Source organism: Nilaparvata lugens, chromosome 10, assembly GCF_014356525.2.
Source record: "Nilaparvata lugens isolate BPH chromosome 10, ASM1435652v1, whole genome shotgun sequence".
Classification (NCBI taxonomy): domain Eukaryota; kingdom Metazoa; phylum Arthropoda; class Insecta; order Hemiptera; family Delphacidae; genus Nilaparvata; species Nilaparvata lugens.
This window is the reverse complement of record NC_052513.1, coordinates 15,925,965-15,949,601: the sequence shown is the minus strand read 5'-3', so window position 1 is coordinate 15,949,601 and position 23,637 is coordinate 15,925,965. Positions and strand designations below refer to the sequence as shown.

At 35.2% G+C, this 23,637-nt stretch overlaps 1 protein-coding gene across 2 annotated transcripts in view; it reads right to left on the bottom strand.

The window, feature by feature from the left end:
- Positions 1-583: 583 nt before the first annotated feature.
- LOC111044295 (palmitoyltransferase ZDHHC5-B) overlaps positions 584-23,637 on the bottom strand; it is a 71,073-nt gene continuing 48,019 nt past the window's right edge. For both annotated transcript variants that reach the window (XM_039436417.1, XM_039436418.1), the window contains 4 exons: positions 20,825-21,033; positions 18,075-18,203; positions 12,063-12,309; positions 584-3,022 (listed from right to left, as the gene is read on the bottom strand). In XM_039436417.1, the coding sequence (XP_039292351.1) occupies positions 2,543-3,022; positions 12,063-12,309; positions 18,075-18,203; positions 20,825-21,033 (1,065 nt within the window). In that variant the 3' untranslated portion in view covers positions 584-2,542. The remainder of the gene's footprint in view (positions 3,023-12,062; positions 12,310-18,074; positions 18,204-20,824; positions 21,034-23,637) is intronic.

Genomic DNA, 23,637 nt, shown 5'->3' with positions numbered 1-23,637 from the left:
GTAGTAATAAGATTTGAAAGGATCGAGAGTACTTGTCTATGAATATCACAGGCAAAACAGTAATACAAATCGAGAATTATTGACAAATATTTACTATCTATATTTTCCCGTGAATGTATAGATATGATCAGAACAGTGTCCCTGAGATTCAAAATAAAATATTTCATTCTCCTCCAATATATAATAGAGAATCCAAGTTTTTCTAAACAATAAACCTTGAGATGTATTACCAAAGCCTATAATTTCCAAGCTAAATCTCGTAAATGTGCCACAAAAGGAAACTATTTAGATAACATCACCAGGAATAGAAAGATTTCTACTATGAAAGCGTTCAAGTAGATATCCCATGCTATATAGGGCGTTAATGTCGCAACTTATAGGCTCAACACACACTCACGCGACTCAGGTCGAGAAGAGACTCGACTCTAGTCGAGCGCATGTGTTTTCAAATGGTGACAGTCGCGGAGACTAGGATCGACTGGTCTGAGTGTCACCATTTGGCAACACATGCTCTCGACTAGAGTCGAGTCTCTTCTCACTCAGACCAGTCGATTCTAGTCTCCGCGACTGTCACCATTTGGCAACACATGCTCTCGACTACAGTCGAGTCTCTTCTCGACCTGAGTCGCGAGAGTGTGAGTTGAGCCTAACTGTTATCTTAAGCCGATAGTCCACGTAATTCTTTCCGTGAAGCTGTGTGACGCTGGTTGTCTCTCATATGGTGCCGTGCATACACTCTCACCCCCAAAAAAACAGTAAAACTCAAAAATAATGAGTTAACAGTAAAAGTTGCGACATAAACGCCCTATGCCATGGGATATCTACTTACGCTATTGTTTCTCTATGGTTTAAGCGTTGATATGAAATGTTGTATTATAAACATTGAATCATAATAGAACTCACTGTCTTAGCAAATAATTGGAGAAATTTTGAAATACCCACTAATAAATGAAGTAAATCAATGATATTAGATATTATCGAGGGGAAAATGTAAGCTTTTTGATATATGATATGAGTTACTTAATACAACTAATATTGCTTGAAATTACAGGTTTCCTGATTAAATGATTGATACGGTTCTAGCTTAGTCAAAAAAATAGAACGACTGGAGATTGTCACAGCGACTTAATATTTTACAAATTTAGAAACTAGTTTCTGTTGTTAATTAACAAACTACCATTACCAAAACTAGATTCTGAACTATAATTACTGATAATCATTAACAAAACTAGTTTCTAGCTTACTACTAACAACTGAATTAGTTTCTCAATTTTTTAATTATTCAGGTCGTGACAATTTCAAGTCATCTTACAATTTATTTAACAAAAATGAATGGATCCAATCCTGGAAAATTGTTGAATTCTAATACAAAAGATAGTAGGCTTATCGATTTGGACGTTATTGAAATTGGAACAAGACCAACTTGGTCAAGGTGACATAGAAATTGTAGTGGTGATAAGAACCCTAATATGATAAGGCTTTTCCGATAAGAAATTTATATCACTAATCCAATTATAAATTATAAAATAAAATTAAGAACATATTACCACTTTCCGACAATATAACCTTCGTCATTGAAAAAATATATACAATAAATCCGAAAAATTTAAATTCACTAAGTACTTCATTCCCAGTTTAGAAGTTATTGAACCATCTCGTATTGATGAGAGAATTTAAATTCGAAAAAACAAATTTAAATTCAAGAAAACTATTAATTAGACGTTATTGATCCAATTAGACCGGACAAAACTCATACTTTTGACAGAGCTTGAATCCGAAAACACTAGAATTAAATTCAAGTTCACTAATCAATTTCTCATCAAGTAAGGCGAAACTAAGTAGCAAGCCTCTGCTGCTGACAATTAATTTAATAACTTTTATGTAATACGTTATTAGAAAAATTTTATCCGATTAAAATAAGTTGACTGCTAATCCTTCCTAATACTAAGGAAATTTAAGTTTTCTTGTTGTTTGTGAAAGTGAAAGACGCTTTTAATGTTGTCTAGCGTGCAGTTAATTGAATATAGGATATTTGATGACAACTGAAATACCTTATCCGATTAAAATAAGACATTTTTGAACTTGGGAACAGTCCAAATAATATTTATGAGTGAATTAAATCGAAAACAACTCTAAATAAAGCTATATACAAGGAAACTATTTATATATGAAAATGAAAAATGATATCTATCTCTTGATATCTCTAATATTCTATCTCAAGTTGTTGAAATTAGGAACGGACCAAATCAAACTGTAGACATAGAATTGCTACATTATTGTAACAAATTAGGAACGGACAAAATCAAACTGTAGACATGAAAATGCTACATTATTGTAACAAATTAGGAATGGACCAAATCAAACTGTAGACATGGAAATTACAAAATTATTGTAACAAATAAGGAACGGACCAAATCTTATTGTAGACACAGAACTTGTAAGGATTTAGAAACGGTTGAGAAGGTGCTTGTGAGTGTGAGTGTGTGAGTGGCTAGCAATAGTAAAAGTCGTGGTGAGGACAGTGTGGTGGTAACCGCAACGGCTATACGGATATCTCATAGTTCATGTCGTAGACACTGACCCTGTCGGGGGTGGGGGTGGTGCCCCGTTGGGGAGGCGGAGGCGGCTGGCCCCCGGAGGCGGCATCAGCCATGTCTATCGAGTCGGTCATTTCGAGAGCGCGCACAAACGACATGGGACGGCGTCTGTTGTCGGCCCCCGGGGGCGGGTCCTTCAGCACAGTCCGTGGCGGCGTGGGGGCCGTGGAGGCGGCAACCGTGGTTGTCTTGCGTTTGACCTGCGGCGATTGCGGGGGCGGAAAGACGGGCACACCGCCCCTCAGCGCCGGATAGTAGACTCCGCGCTGCGTGGGACTGGTGGGGTTGGATCGGTAGTGGTCGCCGTAGCCGCCCCCCGAGGAGTTGCCGCCTCCGCTGCGACTGCAGTAGGCGTTCGGTGACGTGTCCTTCCACGTGTAGACCCCGCGCTGTGGCGAGCCCGCTAGTTCCCGGATATTGTCCACCTGTACAAAATCAACAAATCATACTCTAATGATCAACTGTAAAATTTGTTTTTAATTCTATACTATTGAATTATTAAGTTTTTAGGCTTTCTAACAACATTAGGTCTACTAAATTCAAAATATTATCACTTGTCAATTATTCTCAAGGAGTATTCTCGGACCAGAAATGTGAAGTGCGTGACATACATAACCTTTTGGACTTCGTTAAAATTTGAAAGAGGAATAGTACAAGCAGTTACAGGACAACTAAGCTTAGTTTTTCTCGTTCAGATTATGACTATCTATTATTATTTATAGATCATTGTAATTGTATTGATAAATAAATGATTGATTGATTTATATATTAGTTGATAGATTGTTCAATTAGTTGTACAAATTGTTTCATGGAATCAACTAATACTATAGTGTGCAGCGGCTAAGGTGACTGTGTAACAGCCTGCGACGAGATCAACCACTCAACTTCCATTTGTTTCAGAATCTCATGAAATTAGTTATTTGTGCAACTAGTGCGCAAAGTGACAGTTTGCTGCACCGAAAGAAACGTTTACGCACGAGCCGTAGGCGAGTGCGGAATGATGGTTTCTTCAGTGCAGCAAACTAACTTTGCGCACGTATTTCACATTAAATTTTTCCTACAGTTACCATTGAATATGAAAAGTGGGTAATTATGGGTAATTACCCATTTTATTTGGATGAATGAAATACAGATGTGTTGAATTTCACATCCAATTCAATGATTGAAATCATTAGTTCCTTCTTTACCGCCTGGAGCGCTCATTTCTTCTGCTCACATTTTGTCTTCTCTCCAGCAGCTGCTGCGCTCTGGTGACTGCTTTTCAAAGCTGGACACAGCCTATGCAGTTATGACTTGCATTTTTTTGATGGCTGGCTTTCTTCTCATCATGTCGAAGTCGTGTTTCGTTTAATCTTTTCAAGTTTTTCTGGTGAAAACTTTGCTCAGTGCAATGGGATAATTCCATTCCTATTTCTTCTTGTGAGTTGGTGGCGCATGCGCATAACAAATTGATTCAATATCAATTTTATTTTCCTTTGGGTGAATCCAACCATCTACTTTTGACTGTAACTTGGCGTGCCTTGTTAATATTTTATGAATCTACTTCAACACTATCATCTACTTTCAACTTGGATTGACGTGCCTTGTTGCTGTTAATGAATCTGTTTCAATATCATATTGAATCTTCTTTTAAACTTGATTTCGAACTGTAACTTACTAATGTTTGGTAATGCCCTGCCTTTACTTGACTGTTGTGTTTAAACTGGTAGCCACACACTTGCTTAGGCTTACCTCAGTTTCCATATGAACTGGACAATTCAACTAAAGTTAGCTCTTCAAATATTGAACAGTGATTAATATTTTCTTGGAAGATCTTTCAATGTTTCCAAACGAACTGGGAGTTATCCATGTGCTGTAACCAATCATCCTATCCATACAAGTGTTGGAAATCTGCATCAATTCACCACGGACAGTATACCCATACTTCAAGCAAGCCTACCTTGACTATTTCCTGGAGCCAACTTGAACACCACTATCATGTTGAAACCCTAGGTAACTGCATATTTTTACCATCTTTGTATTTGCTAATTACCTTTATCTTCCTATCCCTTAAATAAGGTTAGGGTTGAGTTTATTTATTACTTGGATCTATTTACTTAGGCTATTTTTGATTTTTTGTTGCTTCATCATAGGTCAGATTTTTGTATGAAACAAGAATAACTATGACAACCTATTGTAATTTTTTCAATCATTCAGTTCAGTATTTGAATTTTCAATCATGAATGTTGTCAGAACATAATCTTTTCTTGTTCATGATGCAACTTACTATTGCAGAATCACTTAACATATTAAAATATTGGTTACTTGGTAAAATATTGTACATCACTTGCTTAGGCTAGTTTTTTGATCATCACAATTTATTATTGACTTAGGATTTTAAAACAAACAAGCAATTTTTATTGCATCAAATATATTTTGTTCAATTACAATATTTTGTAATCTACAAATTTTATAAATATTAAATTCATCACATTTTAAATTCAATTTCAGTATTTTTCAAGCTCATTATTGTATTGTAATCTTATGATTAGTATTCAAGTTATTTGTAAGTGTGAATTACCATAGATTCAGTGTATCTTAACTGAATTGTCTCTACTAAACTTCGATGTTTATCAATTATAAATTTTCCATATTAAACCTCAATGGTTATTGATTTTGAACTGCCTCTAATGATTCTTGATGTTTATCAGTTATCTTGATTGTCTGTTTCTCCATTTAAACTTTTATGTTTACTGAACTTGACAATTTGTTATCAACCTTAATGCTGTATGATTCTTGAGCTACTTTTATTCACTATCAAAAATTATTGTTCTGCCATTTCTATTTCAATACATTTATATATTGCTCACTTGGTATTTTTTCTCCAAGAACCTATTCATGTTAGTAATAATTTTTCCGTCTTTTATGAAGCAAGACGGTGGTCCTCCTTATTAAAATTATGATGTATCTGGGTCAATGACCAATAAGCAAAATATTTACATCACATTGACCAGCCGCTCTATACTGATCCACTAGCTACCAGAATTTGGACTCAGAAACAATATAAACTGGTCCTCCGGGCCGGATCTCCTATTAATCTTGTAATTTTGTTTCTTTTCATGTGTACTCAATCGCCCATGTACCTTGTAACCTGGACTGAGGGTTGCTGTGGACGAGGGGTTGCCAATGAGACATACCATTCAGTGGCCAAGCTGTCCATACCATGTATCAGTTGGACAAGTTGCGCGACCATACACAAGCCAGCATTAATCACAATTACATCACAACCACAGCACAGGTGTCAGTGAAAGTGCAGTGATAATCTCAGTGAAGGTCGTATGAAAATTTTCTTTTGTTATCAATACCTTTTTTGTAACAATGGCTACATCCCCTCCTCCCAGTGACTCACGTTCAGTGTCCCCAGATTTAGGGTCTGAGCATTCTGCTCTTATCAATTCTAGGAACAATTTACTAGAAGAAGCCAACTGGTTCTTCACAGAGTATCCAAATTTTATTGTAAATGATGAAGCAACATATTATCACTTACTTACCATTAAAAATGAAGTTGATCTCCTCAGAGATAAATACAAGAAAATTCATGAACAAATACAACACAAAAATGTATCATTTGACAAGGAATCACACTTTGAAACAATTAAAGGTTCATATTATTCATTTCTAAAGCAAATGCTGCATTGAAAGCTTTGAGGCTAAAATAACTAACACTCGAAATGATCTTGTTTCACAACAATCAGTACAACCTGCTACTACTGCATCACAGCATGCAAATTTTAATTTGCCCCAAATTCCTCTCCCTCATTTTGATGGAAACTTCTCAAAATGGCAGGCATTCTCCAGTGCATTTATGCACATAATAGGTAGTCAGGAGCAAATTAGTAGCACATTGAAATTTTTCTATTTACGACAAACATTGAGTGGTGAAGCTCTAGCAAGAGTGGAACATATTGATGCCAATGAAAAAGGGTTTGAAGTAGCCTGGAAATTGCTCGAAGAGCGATATGACAATAACGACTCATTGCAACAAACCACATCACTGCCATTGAGTCTCCACCTGCAGTTAAGCGTAACTGTGCACAATCATTGCGTGCATTCATTGATTTTTGTAAATCACATATTGCTGCCCTTCAGGCACTTGAACTTAAGAATCTCACTGACTTATTGTATATGCATAAAATGTTGTCGCAATTGGACTCTAACACTGTTAAGGAATGGGAGAAATCAGTTCCTATTGACAGTATTCCAACAATTGAGAAGTTTTGGAATTTCTTGGAAGCGCAATGTAAAGTTATGGATGCAGTTGCATCCAGTGCTAACAATTCAACAACTATTCACTCTAGTAACGCAACTAATTTTGCTTCCAAGCAATCAAAAGTTAATCACTTTCAATCAAGTAATCAAAATAATGTAAAAATGTTTCATAATTTGACAACCAATTGCACTTTCTGTAAAGGCTCAAATCACATGGCCTATAAATGTAATGAATTGCTCAAATTACAGCCTTCTGACCGTTGGAATGCTGTCAAAAGCAAAAACCTTTGCTTCAATTGTCTCAAACCACATGTTCCTAATCATGGTTGTTCTACAAAATCTTGTTTTCATTGTGGTAAGGCACACCACTCTATTCTGCATTCACTAGGTTCGGGACAGAATCAACAAAAAGGTAAAGAAGTTACTTCTAACAATATTCATTCGTCAGTGAAAAAATCATCAGTTGAAAATTCCATTATTGACAATCATTCAAAGGCTTCATCTTCATCTGTTGCAGTCCTTCCTCAATTAAATGAGAGGAGCATGGTTTCATCAGATAATAATGTACATTCAAATGTTGCATCCTCAGTTTGTCTATTTCAGCAAGCTAGTGTTTCTCTTCTTCCTACAGCTCAAGTTTTTGTTGAGGACTCACAAGGAAATTTGATTAAATGTGTTGCATTGCTAGACAGTGGCTCAGATTGCAACCTTATCTCACAACATTTGGCTGATAAGCTTGCATTACCAGCGGTCAGTACTGAAACAACTATTCATTCTATTGGTGGCAACCAATCAAAGTCAACTTATGTTCTTTCAATTCTTGTCAAATCTACAGACCAACAATGGTCCACTGAAGAATCTTGTATTGTCATTGATAAAGTTCCATCTTCTTTCTCAAATTCCAGAATTGAAATAGAAAAACTTGAAATTCCATCACACATGGAAATCACATGAAATCACTGGCTGATCCTAACTTTTTCAAGGCTAAAAACATTGATCCTCTTCTCGGCGCTGGCGTTTTTGCTTCAGTCTTGTCAGCAGGACAGATTGTCATTTCCAAAGATGCAACCATTCTCCAGAGCACAAAAGTTGGGTTGGATTATTTTTGGCTCTTGTAAGGTACCCAGCTCATCTGTTCCAAATTCTCATGTATCCAATTTTTTGTCAACAGTTTCATCAAACACTCCTTGCCAACTTGAAAAATTCTGGGCTCTTGAAAGTGTAATTGCGGAGATTCCACCACCTGATGATATTGTTTTCTCAGAAAAGCATTATGAAGAGCACACTCATCGTCAGGAGGATGGTAGATTCATTGTATCACTTCCTAAAAAGGAATCATTTCATACTCTGGGTGAGTCCAAGTTTCAAGCACTTAAACGATTCAAATCTCTGGAACAAAGATTAGCAAGGAATAATGAATTGAAATCTCAATATGTGGCCTTCATGGAAGAATACAAGGAACTACAACACATGACTAAAGTTGACGAGCCCACAGAGAATCAAGGGGTGTACTACATCCCACATCACCCTGTCTTTAAACTTGATTCTACTACTACAAAACTTCGAGTAGTTTTTGATTGTTCTGCCACAACTTCTACTGGTGTTTCCTTAAATGATGTTCTTCATATAGGGCCACTACTGTTCAGCCAGAGCTCTTTGAAACTGTTCTGCACTTTCGTACTCATCTTATTGCCTTTGCAGCTGATATTGCAAAAATGTATAGGCAGATTCTCCTAGATCCAGCTGATCGTGATCTACACCGCATATTCTGGCGTGATGACATCAATAAACCAGTAGAACAATATCGCCTCAATACTGTGACTTATGGCTCTGGTCCTGCAGCATTCTTGTCACACCACCATCAGTTTGGAGGTTGGCCAGAATCCTTGAGGTACATCCTGGTGCAGATAATAAAGTCCGAGTTGTCACACTTCTCACACCTACAGGCATCTTAACACGTGCTATTTCTAGTATTGTACCTTTGCCTCATGATAATGAGATTGAAAATGTATCTACTCATTAATTTTATTATTGGTATAATTTACTCTTAGGTTTATGTATTGTTGTAGTCATTTATCATTTTTCTAATGGGCCCGGCATTGGTACTTGTCTTGTTTGGTTCTATGGGTGTGAAACATGGATTTGATGTCTTGTTGTTTTTTGGGATTTACGTTTCCCCAGCTTCAAATCATCCTTTTCATCATTGACTTAGCTTGCTCATTCAACATATTTTCTTTCTTTCTTATTATGCCATCCTGCAGATGACATAATGGGCCCGGCTTATGTTGAATTTCACATCCAATTCAATGATTGAAATCATTAGTTCCTTCTTTACCGCCTGGAGCGCTCATTTCTTCTGCTCACATTTTGTCTTCTCTCCAGCAGCTGCTGCGCTCTGGTGACTGCTTTTCAAAGCTGGACACAGCCTATGCAGTTATGACTTGCATTTTTTTGATGGCTGGCTTTCTTCTCATCATGTCGAAGTCATGTTTCGTTTAATCTTTTCAAGTTTTTCTGGTGAAAACTTTGCTCAGTGCAATGGGATAATTCCATTCCTATTTCTTCTTGTGAGTTGGTGGCACGTGCGCGTAACAAATTGATTCAATATCAATTTTATTTTCCTTTGGGTGAATCCAACCATCTACTTTTGACTGTAACTTGGCGTGCCTTGTTAATATTTTATGAATCTACTTCAACACTATCATCTACTTTCAACTTGGATTGACGTGCCTTGTTGCTGTTAATGAATCTGTTTCAATATCATATTGAATCTTCTTTTAAACTTGATTTCGAACTGTAACTTACTAATGTTTGGTAATGCCCTGCCTTTACTTGACTGTTGTGTTTAAACTGGTAGCCACACACTTGCTTAGGCTTACCTCAGTTTCCATATGAACTGGACAATTCAACTAAAGTTAGCTCTTCAAATATTGAACAGTGATTAATATTTTCTTGGAAGATCTTTCAATGTTTCCAAACAAACTGGGAGTTATCCATGTGCTGTAACCAATCATCCTATCCATACAAGTGTTGGAAATCTGCATCAATTCACCATGGACAGTATACCCATACTTCAAGCAAGCCTACCTTGACTATTTCCTGGAGCCAACTTGAACACCACTATCATGTTGAAACCCTAGGTAACTGCATATTTTTACCATCTTTGTATTTGCTAATTACCTTTATCTTCCTATGAAACAAGAATAACTATGACAACCTATTGTAATTTTTTCAATCATTCAGTTCAGTATTTGAATTTTCAATCATGAATGTTGCCAGAACATAATCTTTTCTTGTTCATGATGCAACTTACTATTGCAGAATCACTTAACATATTAAAATATTGGTTACTTGGTAAAATATTGTACATCACTTGCTTAGGCTAGTTTTTTGATCATCACAATTTATTATTGACTTAGGATTTTAAAACAAACAAGCAATTTTTATTGCATCAAATATATTTTGTTCAATTACAATATTTTGTAATCTACAAATTTTATAAATATTAAATTCATCACATTTTAAATTCAATTTCAGTATTTTTCAAGCTCATTATTGTATTGTAATCTTATGATTAGTATTCAAGTTATTTGTAAGTGTGAATTACCATAGATTCAGTGTATCTTAACTGAATTGTCTCTACTAAACTTCGATGTTTATCAATTATAAATTTTCCATATTAAACCTCAATGGTTATTGATTTTGAACTGCCTCTAATGATTCTTGATGTTTATCAGTTATCTTGATTGTCTGTTTCTCCATTTAAACTTTTATGTTTACTGAACTTGACAATTTGTTATCAACCTTAATGGTGTATGATTCTTGAGCTACTTTTATTCACTATCAAAAATTATTGTTCCGCCATTTCTATTTCAATACATTTATATATTGCTCACTTGGTATTTTTTCTCCAAGAACCTATTCATGTTAGTAATAATTTTTCCGTCTTTTATGAAGCAAGACGGTGGTCCTCCTTATTAAAATTATGTTGTATCTGGGTCAATGACCAATAAGCAAAATATTTACATCACATTGACCAGCCACTCTATACTGATCCACTAGTTACCAGAATTTGGACTCAGAAACAATAGATGAGATATACCTATATTATAAACTATTCAAATTCGATTTTCAGAGTAGGATAGAATTTCTAACCTAAACTTCCGTTGACATTCAGATTGGCCAAGTTTCAAGTGTGCTAAAACAGCTGATCAAAAACTTTTCATTATTTGTGTTTATTATTCAATAATTAAAACATTTATAAAAAATCATCTTATTGTCATTTGAAAGAATAAAAAAGTATAAACTCAACTTCCCACATAATTGAGCATAATCTTTTAGGTTTTTTAGACAAATCAGAATAAAAAATATAGATACTTGGACAATTTTCTGATATTCAGATTTGCTAGAGCTAAGAGCTTCCACTTCTGCTTTCGTAAGTGCTTAATTTTTAAGTGTTTATTTTTCTGTGTGGCGAAAAATAGCGTTCGCACCACGGGCAAAAATGTTTTTCCGGCTCTCAATCTTTTCTAGTCCTCGGACTTGAAAACCGATTTCAAGCCGGAAAAATCTCATTTTCCTAGGTGCGAAATATACTATTGCAAGCACCTTGACTTTTCCGACGCCGTTCTAAGCCAACCAGACGTAATGCACACCGTGTTCCACGAACACGTTTACACGTTTTATTTCATATTACTCCTTCATGCACCGAACTTTTTTAAATTTCACACAGTTTACAAAGTAGGTTCTAAAAATATTCTGGGAGAATTTCAGCTCCCTAACCTTCGTAGAAACGGCGGCATATGGCAAATGGCGGCATATTGAAAAACGATACTTAAAAATCACTAAATTAATGTCAATTTTCAATAAGCCGCCATTTTGTTTCTACGAAGGTTAGGGAGCTGAAATTTTCCCAGAATATTTTTAGAACCTACTTTGTAAACTGTGTGAAATTTAAAGAAATTCGCTGCAAAAATGGGCACTTAATATAAAATGAAACGTGTAAACATCTTCGTGGGACACGGTGTATATCTATTTACTTTCTTGGTAAGGGATACTCGTATTTAGATGAAAGATTACTCTCTCTTTAGAGAAAGAAAAGTTGAAAAAGGTACTTCAATTTTTATTTTTATATGGAGAAATACCACACATCTTCTCCCATACAATCAAATCATTAATTATCTCAAGAAATTGTCGGAATAGAACTGAGACCCTTACCGTGTTGTTAGTGCGAGGATAGGCGGGCGGCAAATCGCTTCCGCCCCTCAGCAGTTCACCCTCGGACAGGAACCGTCTCTGAGGACTGCCCTCCTGCTGGTGGGGATGGTAGTGGCCACCGCTCCGCTGCCCCCCCTGACCACCCCCACCACCGTACTCCAGGTAAGTCGGCGCCTGCTGCACGTTGCCCGTCGACACGCCGATGAAGTCAGGTCGGCGCGGCTGGGTCGGTGTGCCTGGGTTCGATCTACAAAAACAAATCAACATAAAAGTTAGAGCCTATCTAAAACCAGTTATCATTATTGTCTGACATCAGACTTGAGCCAGCCAGTCACTCGATATTATTGTATTACTATCTAAAACCAAACAAGATAGCATAATAATAACCAATACCAGGCAATACATTATAATAATAACGAATTTAAGATAATAACATTTTCCTACAGATACCTTGAAAAGTGACCATTTGTGCACTGATTGCAGGCTGCAAAGAATCACTTTTCCGCTCTAGTGCGCAAAGTATTACTTTGCGTACTCCAGATTTGCAGCATGACAACGCAAAATAGTTAGTAGGTTATATGGAGCACCAGTGCAGGAAAATAAAAATTAAGTTTGTAACAATGTCTGTGGTTAGATAAGAATCATCAATGGCTATATGGCTACATATTTATGATAAAATCCCAATCTAGAAATCCAAAACAATAATAATGTTTATCTAAATCATAATTAAATAATAACTTCTCATCATTTAATGATAAATAATGTTTCTTTTCTATTGACAGTAATAATTATTTCAACTCCAAGTAATGAGAATGTAGCAAACACACATTATGAAATTCGAATTTTCATGTTAAATAATTACCATTCGAAATCCATGTCAATAAAATAACATTCGAATATACTACAATAAAAAATTTTCTGTTGTCTATGTTATTTTATAAATATTTTTTAGTTTACTAATAGTATTTTTCGGTAATTCTAGTTAACCATAAGTCTAAATATCTGAATACTGTTTTTAGCTGAATGAAACGAAGTTATATAGGTACGATTCTACCCGCTAGGTCGCGCGCTTGTCGGTTCAGCCATCCCAATTAGCTGTTGGCGGGTATTTTGAATGCAAATTTTTTGTTCTATCTGTATTTTTTCTGATTCTTGAATGAATAAAAATGAGAACTTTGGCTGAGAATTTTCAACTACAATTGCATTATTACTTTTTAAATGAATTAAGGTTGTTATTAATATCAGCATCACACACACAAGCATTTGATGGATTTCAGCCATCATTTTATCCATAATTACCCACTTTTCATATTCAATGGTAACTGTAGGAAAAATTTAATGTGAAATACGTGCGCAAAGTTCCTCTGCTGCACTCAAGAAACCATTCCGCCCTCGCCAACGGCTCGGGCGTAAACGTTTCTTTCGGTGCAGCAAACTGTCACTTTGCGCACTAGTTGCACAAATAACTATAGTACGATTTTCACGATTACATTGATTAGAAAACACTATTAAAAACTGATGATATCTGATGGAAAAAGTCTGAAAGATTTTTTCAACTAATTTTAGACTTTTTTTGCTTAATTAGGCTGGCTACTAACGGTAGGACATGCATGATGAACATGTGTGTACACACATGTCGTCATACATTGACAGCGAAAGGCTTCGAGCAACATTTTTTGAATATTTAGCCGCGTTACACCAAAGTTATTAACAAAATTTTTATAACTTAATCCTTATAGATTCTATTAGATTGAACAAAACTTATCATACACATGATGAACATATATGTTTGTCAAGTTCCGTTCAATCTAATAGAATCTATGAGGATTGAGTTATTAACAAAATGTTAATAACTTAAAAAAATGTTAATAACATTGGTGTAAACCCAGCTTTTACTTTTTTGTTGTTTATTTTTCCTTCGCCGCTCTATTTGAGGTTAAATTATTTTTGTATCATTATTTGTAATTTTCTAGTGGTTTATTTTATATTAGAAGCCTCTCGCTGATGACAAAACATGCATGATGAACATGTGTTTGTGTGTGCATGATAAACATGCATGTTTATCATGCGTGTCCTACCGTTAGAGGTCAGTCTTAGCAGAAATAATACCGATTATAAAGCCATCTATATAGGGCGTAATTCACACAGTGAGAGGTGGCGGTGGCTCGGACGTGGCGTTGACTTTTTTCACTCTTATATTAACATAATTCTGGTCCAAAACAAGCAGAAGTGGCGTGGAGAAGCGAATGGTCCTAGCATAGGACCATCCATATGTTTATATGCAGTGCTAATTAAGTGTAATATTTAACTATAATTTGGTGTTTTAATTTTTCTAAATTTAAAATTTGCATCTCATATTTATTTATGGACGAAAGTTGAGCTTGAACTTCTTACTGAAGAAACATAACCTATTTTTTGGACATGTAATAAAAATTTGGGAATGGAATAGTTTTGGGCCAAGCCTGTTGTTCCTTCACAATCATATTTATATGATTTGTTATTGTATCCACGTATAAATAAATAAATAAATATAGGAGTGGCGTGGAACGTGGAAGTGATAAAAGTCAACGCTACGCCAGCGTCATGTCCGTGCCATATGTGTCAATTGGACACTATATTACCACTATATTACCAATTGGACACTTTATATTGCCACTTATGTGTCAATTGGACCTTGGAGTTTAACATAAAAGTTACTCACATTGACATTGCATATAACAAACTTATTGTTTTGTTCTTTTTGATTATTTATTCAAATTTTATTTATTCAAACTCACAATATTCACATTCAGAATCAATAAGAAAAACAAAACACTCAGCTCAGTAAGATAAAAAATAATTAATGGAAGATTAATAAAATAAATACTGGTATGTATATAATGATTACCTAAAACACCTTACACTTAAAAAAATTTGCTTGACTCAAAACTCTAAACCCACCCCTAAAACCTCGAAAGACACAACAATACTAACACACACTATTATAGTAATTATCATTTTAACTAAATTATTTCTATCCAGGATCCAAGATCATAAACTCACTCTTCAAATAAGCCAAACGATAAGAAGCTGAAATAACTTAGCTATGAATAACTATGAATCAACAGTATCAGATCATTCAACAGTATGAAGGTGCGTACCGATTTACGCGCCGCGAACATGAGCAATTCACCTTTAATCATCTGATGCCAAGCTTTTTATACCTGTATCTTACCGTTTCTGTAAAAATACAGATATAGTCAGCTGATTAAAAGTGAATTGCTCATGTTCGCGGCGCGTATATCTGTTCGCACCTTAACAGAACTCTCTTCAAATCTTTTTTACATTGAACTATGTACATAACGTAGCATAAATGTTTATTTGGGAATTACCTTGAAGTTTTACCATGTACAATTCACACAAAATGGAAGATTCTACAACTAATCAGCAGCCCATGACGGGCACTGTTAAATGATTTCAAGTAGTAAACAAATAAACTTCATGGATCATCAAAATATATAGCTAAAAACATGATTTTAATTAAATACATACATGATAAGGAGAGACAGGGATTCAAAAACAAACGTGAAAAGTAAATAATATGAGAAATGATAAATAAGAATGATAGCGTTGTGATTGGTTGAATTTAATAAGAATGATGCGTTGTGATTGGTTGAAATTCAATTGAGTTATGATAGTCCTGCTAAGTACAGGGTGGGGCAGAGCCGATTGACGAGTTTGGAAGGTTTATAAGTAATGGACCGTTCAACTTGGAAAAAAATTCTTCAATGGATTCAACTCAGTTTGGAATATAGTTTTATTGTTAATTTTTTGAAAATTATATCAGTTAGATGGCGGTCATAAGCAGCAATACACTGATGTAGCGTATTTTTGAAGTTTTAGAACGCATTTTGGCACGATTGGTAAGGCCTGGATCTCTTCTCTGATTCGCTCCTTAAGTTCTTCCAAGGTTCTTTGGAAATTTTACTCTTAAGTTAATCTCATAGAAATAAATCGCATATGCTTAAAACGGGTGAGCGTGCTGGCCATAGTTCATTGAGAATGGCAACATCACCGTCAATGTCACCTCCCAGCGTTATGTGACAATGCTATTAACGTTTCTGCGCCCCAAATTGGAAGAACTTGCTGACGAACATTACTTGAGAGGGATATGGTTTTGGCAGGATGAATCTACAGCCCACACAGGGCGCATTTCAATGAATGTGTTGAGACAAATGTTCCCAGGGCGGCTTATCTCACTAAAGGTGGACTTGAGGTGGCCGGCACGCTCACCCGATTTAAGCATATGCGATCTTTTTCTATGGGGTTACCTGAAAAATAAAGTTTTCAAAGAACGCCCACACACCTTGGAAGAACTAAAGGAGTAAATCAGAGAAGAAATCCAGGCCTTACCAATATCAGTGTGCCAAAATGCGTATCAAATCTTCAAAAATACGCAACAATAGCATATTGCTGCTTATGGCCGCCATTTAACTGATATAATTTTCAAAAAATTAACAATAAAACCATATTCCAAACTGAGTTGAATCCATTGAAGAATTTTTTTCCAAGTTGAACGGTTCATTACTTATAACCCTTCCTAACTCGTCAATCGGCTCTGCCCCACCCTGTATTTGAGTTTCTAATTCGGTAGAAGGGACTAATAACTACAATGATATAGAATTCAGCTATCTAACAAAACCAATTCTTCTAGAGATGGAAGTAACAATTTTGTTATTCAGTAGTTTACCTTAAAAACTAGATTGATTCGAAGATAAATGTCACGTCGTCATCCAGATTCCTTTATAAAAAGGAAACAAAAATAAAAATGATGTGTTCTAGCAGAAAAATAATCTACGAGCTCAACTTCTATAACAGGAAATTGAGATAAAATGCTTAATTTAGAACCACTATAACGTACGTTTATTATATTTCTAATATTTTTTGCATGTTATGATGTGATATGCAAGAGACATCTATAGAATTTACATACACCGTTTTATAACGATCGGATACTTATCAAAAATCAAATTAGCCAAGAAGAATAGTTTTTATTATGTGATATGCAAGAGACATACATAGAATTTACATACCGTAAACCGTTTTATATCAATCGGATAGGTACTTTTCAAAAATAAAACTAACCAAGAAGGATAGTATTTTTGTTATTCAATATCTAATAAGACTGATAAGAAATTTATAAAAGATCGGTAAATTGAACATTTTAGTCACATGATACAGTCAAGTAATAAGGATTAACAGTTTTTATAATTTATTTTCCGGATCTGGCAAATAATTTTTGGATTTTAGCTGTCATAGAAATTCTTTTTAGCCATTTAGGATTAGATCTTGTAAGGGTTAGGTCAAGTTTAAAAAGTTAGGGTTCTATGTTGTCAATATCTGCAGTAGCAGAAGTCTTCAAGGTAGTTTATAGCAATCAATTTGTAATTTTGTTTTGTTCAACATTATTATAACTATCAAGCAGTCGTTAGGTCATGTCAGAGGCCCTGAGATTGATCAGTTGCGACCTGAAAACTCTGACACCAGAACTGAGCCAGCCGGGTTACTCGATATTACTCGATGATATTATTATTATTATAACTATTGGTCAATATGTTGAGCTGCCATTTTCTCATAAATTGCAAATTATTATAAATATTGATTAATATAAGCTGCAAAAGATTACTGCCATTTTTTAAACCAAATCTATAGATAAGCTAGCATGTTTCAACAATAAATAAAATTGAAAAATACCACAGTATAATAAATTGGAAAGTTTTGTGGATTTTATAAAATTGAATGAATTTATTCAATAAAAAAATATTTCTAATGGATTTCTAACACGCAATAACATTTCCAAGCATATCCTAACCAGTTTCCATTCAATTTTTACCCTGAGCAAATAAATATAAATTGATAATCTAACCATTATTCATCTGTACCCTGAGTAAATAGCATAAGATAACCTTATTTCAATGATGTGTTTCTCGTAAATATGGAGAGTAAATAATAATGGCACGAGTTGAGACTGACCTTCTAAGTGGACTGGATAGTGTGAGTGGGGTGGGCACCCCTATGGCTTTGATTCGCTGCTGCATTGTGGGACTTGGGCCCGAATTTCCCCGGTCCATGTCCGGTGTGTGACTCCGCGATTGACCCATACTAAAATAAAATACAAATTATTACTTCAAATAAAAATCAATATCATAGGCTGCAATGCTATCTAGCCAGCTGATTCTGCAAGTACTTGTGCAATGTTTGCCAACTCCAGGGAGATATAAATAAAATTAAATAACAGTTGTCCAAGGCTCAATTCACACAGAAGTGGGGCGTATGGCAAGGACGTGGCGCGGACTGTTCTCACTCCTATATAGTTTAGTTTAGTTTTATTCTAGGTCATTGACCAGCACTGCTGGATAGACTGTGGCAGGGTTTAAAAAACATGTCACAAAAAAAATTCAAAATGTCATCTCACTATCGAGAAATTCACTCAGGCTATATTGGTGGATGCTCCACCAAGAGTGATTTCAAAACTGCTCGGAACTGTCTATCACTTCCACTATCCTTGACCCACTCTGGCAGCTTATTAAACATCTTGAAGGCAATGAAAGGATAACTCCTCTGAGTCCTTGCTAAACGGCATCTTGGCATGTTGATGAGGTGAGTCTGACGGGTTCCATAGCCATGTATCCCACCACGAGTATCAGCACTCCTAGCTCTGTCTCTGATGCGAACCAGACATTCAAGAATGTACTGATTTACAACAGTAAGCATTTTTAGCCTCTTGAAGAGTGGTCTGCAGTGAGCCATGTAGTCACTGCCCGTCAGCACTCGCACAGCCTTTTTCTGCAGAAGCAGCACATCACCAAGTCGTCCAGAGTGACCCCACAGGTGAAGTCCATAACATACATGGCTGTGAAACATGGCATAGTAGACAGTAAGCAGGTATCCGGCACCAATTTCCGATTTCAACTTTCGCAGAAGATAGAGCGTATAAAACATGGTACAGTGCAAACAGAAGAGACGTGGCGCCACGTATCTTCTGTTTGAATTTGACTAAATTCTTAAATAGAAGTGAAAAAAGTCGCGACACATCCTTGCCATACGCAACTTCTGTGTGAATTGGGCCTTGAACAACTGTTATCTAATTTTTTATATCTCACTGGATATACTTATGTTGTAATTATCTAATTCTGTTACCTTGAGTCGGCGACTAAAAATACTGCTGGAATATCAGAATTGAACTACTATGACTACATCTTAATTATTGCCCCAGCCTATAGTGAGGTCCACGTTATAATGGCAGTGGAGAAAGATAGGAGAAAAACGTTGCCGATCCTCTGTCTTGTCAATGGTTTCTATAGACGGTAGCTAATACAGGTTTATTGATGTAATATCAACAGTTGATTCTTTGTCTATCGTTCAACAAAGCAGATGGCACTATCTCTTTCACGCATTGCGATGTTGCCACATCGTTCATCAACAATGTAGAAATTCAACTAATTGACAAAATATTTAATCTCAATCATGAAAATTTATTATCACATCTTTAAAAAGTATATTTTCTTGACAAATGAAGTATGATTAACTATTTTCAACAATAATGAACAGTTAAATTGATGAGATATACCAGTATCAGCTGTTTGGGTGGCAAGGCTGAGATCTGGCAACCCTTTTCTCCTATCTTCCTACACTGCCATTACAACGTGGACCTCACTATAGCTGTTATTTGGTCAGTGTTGTTAAACGACTTTCTAACATGAAAACAGACCAAAAATCAGTATTTTCTGTGCAGTGTTGCAAACATGTAAGCTTTGAAAATACATTATGAATAAAAATTACTATGCTTTGAATAAGACCAAGATTATAATAGGAATTTAGAATTTAGATAAGTTGAAAACCAAGTTAAATAAAAAGTGTTTACTAAATCATCACTGATAACTGAAAAATACTGTAATAATATTGAAACATTTGAAACTTGAAAATAAACTTTTTTCAAGAATTTCTGTTCTTCTATATAAAAGCGAAATGGCACTCACTCACTGATTGACTGACTGACTGACTGACTCACTCACTCACTCACTCGCATAACTAAAAATCTACCGGACCAAAAACGTTCAAATTTGGTAGGTATGTTCAGTTGGCCCTTTAGAGGCGCACTAAGAAATCTTTTGGCAATATTTTAATTCTAAGGGTTGTTTTTAAGGGTTTAAAGTTCGTATTTTAGCATGTATATTCTTCTTCTCCCAATCTCTTAATTATAATTGAAATTTCCATATCATATGTTACTATAGAATTATAATCTAGATAGAGTACCTCTTCGAACAGTTGTTAACTGGCAACTAAATTAATAATTTTGTCAGGTTGGCATTAAGTTGAGTTGACTTTGTTAGGTTGGCACCAAGTTGAAGATTTAAATGCATTTATTGCGGAAAAATTGATTGGGCACTGCTACTTCAATCCTGGGAATATTTATATTACTAGCTATCAGGCTCGCTTCGCTCGCCATATCCGTTTAGCCAGACGTTTAGTCTGGTTCCCCGACTGGGTTGTTCTAACATATGATAAAAATGCTCGAACAAAAAATGCAGGCGAGCGAAGCGAGCCTGCTGATATCATTCTTGGACGATCCAGTCGGGGGTCCAGGGGGCGGAGCCCCCTGGCTAGACGGATATGGCGAGCGAAGCGAGCCTGACGGCTAGTTTGTAAATAAATTTCAATTCAAACTTACTTATAAAATAAATAATTCAATATTTTATGTTTTGATTTGGTGAGGTACTGACCCTGGCCTGGCATGCGGACTGGGTCGAGTGGCGATGTATGGCGGGGGCGGAGCTCTCGGCGATTCACCCGCCTCCACCGGCGGCAGATAGAAGTTGGTCTTTGATCCGTGTCGCTGCAGGGGCGGAGTCGGCTCACAGTCCTGCGACTGCGAAGCGGTCGGCTCCATGTCGGTGTCCGAACCGCCGCCTCCGTCACGACCCGGCGACAGCTGGCAACAACACGACACGACACGACATTAGTTCACTCGTTCAGTATAGTATACATTGGAAACGGGACAGTTTTGGACATGAGCCTGGTCTGTCTTTACTCATGTCAAGTATTTGTACACAATGTGATAAATACACTGATTCTAAATGTCAGTTACTTTGCAACTCTGGCGTTTTTATGTCAGTAAAGATATTTATTTATTTAAATTGAATTCATCGAATAATATTGGACGGTTACAGTGAATAATAACATAGTTAAAAATAAAAACACAATGGCCCGTATTCTAAACGATTTCAGTTCGAACTTAGTCAAGTTAGTTAAGGCAAATCCACACGAGGCGTTTTTCAGATGAGTCGGCACTGCAGGACAGAACTGGATGCTCTCCGATTGGCTGATTCTCGATACGACAACCCAATCGGAGAGCTTCCTGTCGTGTCATGCCGACTCGTCTGAAAATAACGCCTCGTGTGACTCTGCCCTAACGACTGAGTTCAAACTTAAAATCCAATAATATTCCGTGAATTCAATTTAAATTAAATATATTATAAATGGCTTATACTGAAGTTCTAACTTGACTAAATTCGAACTTTCTATTTTTGAATACGGAAATTTTTTTCTATAAAACTCAGGGTTTTATGTTAAAAACATAATGTGTCTTTATTTCATCATGAAAATTTCTAAATCTCTGAACACAGTCTTCAATTTATTAAACAAGTAAGTTAAATTTTGTCACGATTAATTAGTAGAGGTATTCTTCGGAAGAGATATTCGTAAATATACGTGTAGATAACACACTATTGACGATGAATATAATAGGTACATAAATATTATAGTGATCGAAGCATTATAATAAAAGCATGAGTACATGATGTGTTTCTTTTTTTTATAATTTAAATATCTCCTTACGAATAATACATGCTTTGTTCTTGCTGAGTGAGAGAATCACAACAAGAATTGATAAATTTTACAGGCTTGAAGATGAACTTTCAAGATACCATCTATTGCAATCTATTGTTAACAAAAAATGTTTACTATACCAAAAATTCCTGAGCTACATTCTGATGCCGTTGAATAAAAATTGATCAGTCTTATGTTTCATAAATTTCTTGAATTCAAGGAACTATTTTCGACAAATAACGGATTTTACACGACTGTATCCAAGAAAATTTTTTATTTAAAATTTGATTCATATCAGTTGAAACACTATACACAACGATCATTAATCAATGAAATCTCTATTGCCAACAAGTGTTACAAAGCAAATAACATTCGACCTTTTATATCTAGCACTCACACAAACACAATCGATTTTGAATTCAATATTTCAATTCGTTATAGATCAGAAGCCTTCAGAGAAAAGCGGGAACTCAGGTATTATTGCCAACTTAACAGCATAAATTAAGCCATTTCAAAAACGTTAATGAAAAATGGGACAAAAACTTGAAAATAATTTGAAAAAAAAATTACAAAAAAGCTATGACTATGAAGATTATTTTTACAACGCAAATGCTTGAAGCAGAGGTATTGTTGGCACTAAGAGAAGCCTCTTAAGAATCATGTATTTATGAGAAATATGTTAGCATTTTCACTAAAAACAAAAAAAATTATATTGTTATTTTTGAATAACATGACTAGAGATCATGTATTTTTTATTCAAACAATTGACATTTATTTGTGACTTTTGTTTAAAAAAACTTATGTTAGAGAAAGGCCATTATCATTTCATTATCAAAATTTAGGAATGGAATAGTTTTGGGCCAAGCCTGTTGTTCCTTCCCAATCATATTTATATGATTTGTGATTGTATCCACAAATAAATAAAAATAATAATATTAATTATTCTAAATAATTGATAAATATTCAATTTGTCTTGATTATTTTAATTACAGAGCTTTCCGCAAGCCCGTTTATTATTTATAAAACTTACTAATATAGTACAGTGGTCAAACTTTACTAATAAAAATCAATTTTTAAAAAAGTTATCATTGCATTCTGTTTGTAAATATGTGATAGAATTATTGTGATGGAATCAATTAGAACTTGATTTGATTTGAAAGATAAAATAACTGAATATTCGCTTTCTAACTCACCTAGTTTCAGAATGTATCGTCTTATTCTAATCACAAATTCAGAAAGAAATCATCCTCCAATAAAAAAGCCTTATCAATTGAGTACCATTTTCATAATATATTTTAATCCAAACAATCACTTCGTCTCAGTAGGATATTAGATCAAATTAATGTAGTACATACATTTTTTGGACTCAAAATAGTGTGTGAATTAAGTTATCATTTACATAACCGCTAGACTGTGTATTCCAAATTAAGGTTTAAAGCAGTTTTGGGCGAATGCCTGTTGTTTTTACCGGAATTGTATCTATTGTCTATGAATAAATTGAATGAAATTTGAAAACTACTGAACGTTTGAGATAGACTACAACTAAGTTGAAAAATAATCATTATAAATTGGGGTTTGAAAAATAATCATCAAAAATTGGGATTTGGAAAATTATCATCATAAATCCGGTTTCAATAGACTTGGAGATTATAGATTTATTTCACTTCTTTATCATGTACTCCTCCTTGATACAGTAGGTTAATTATGA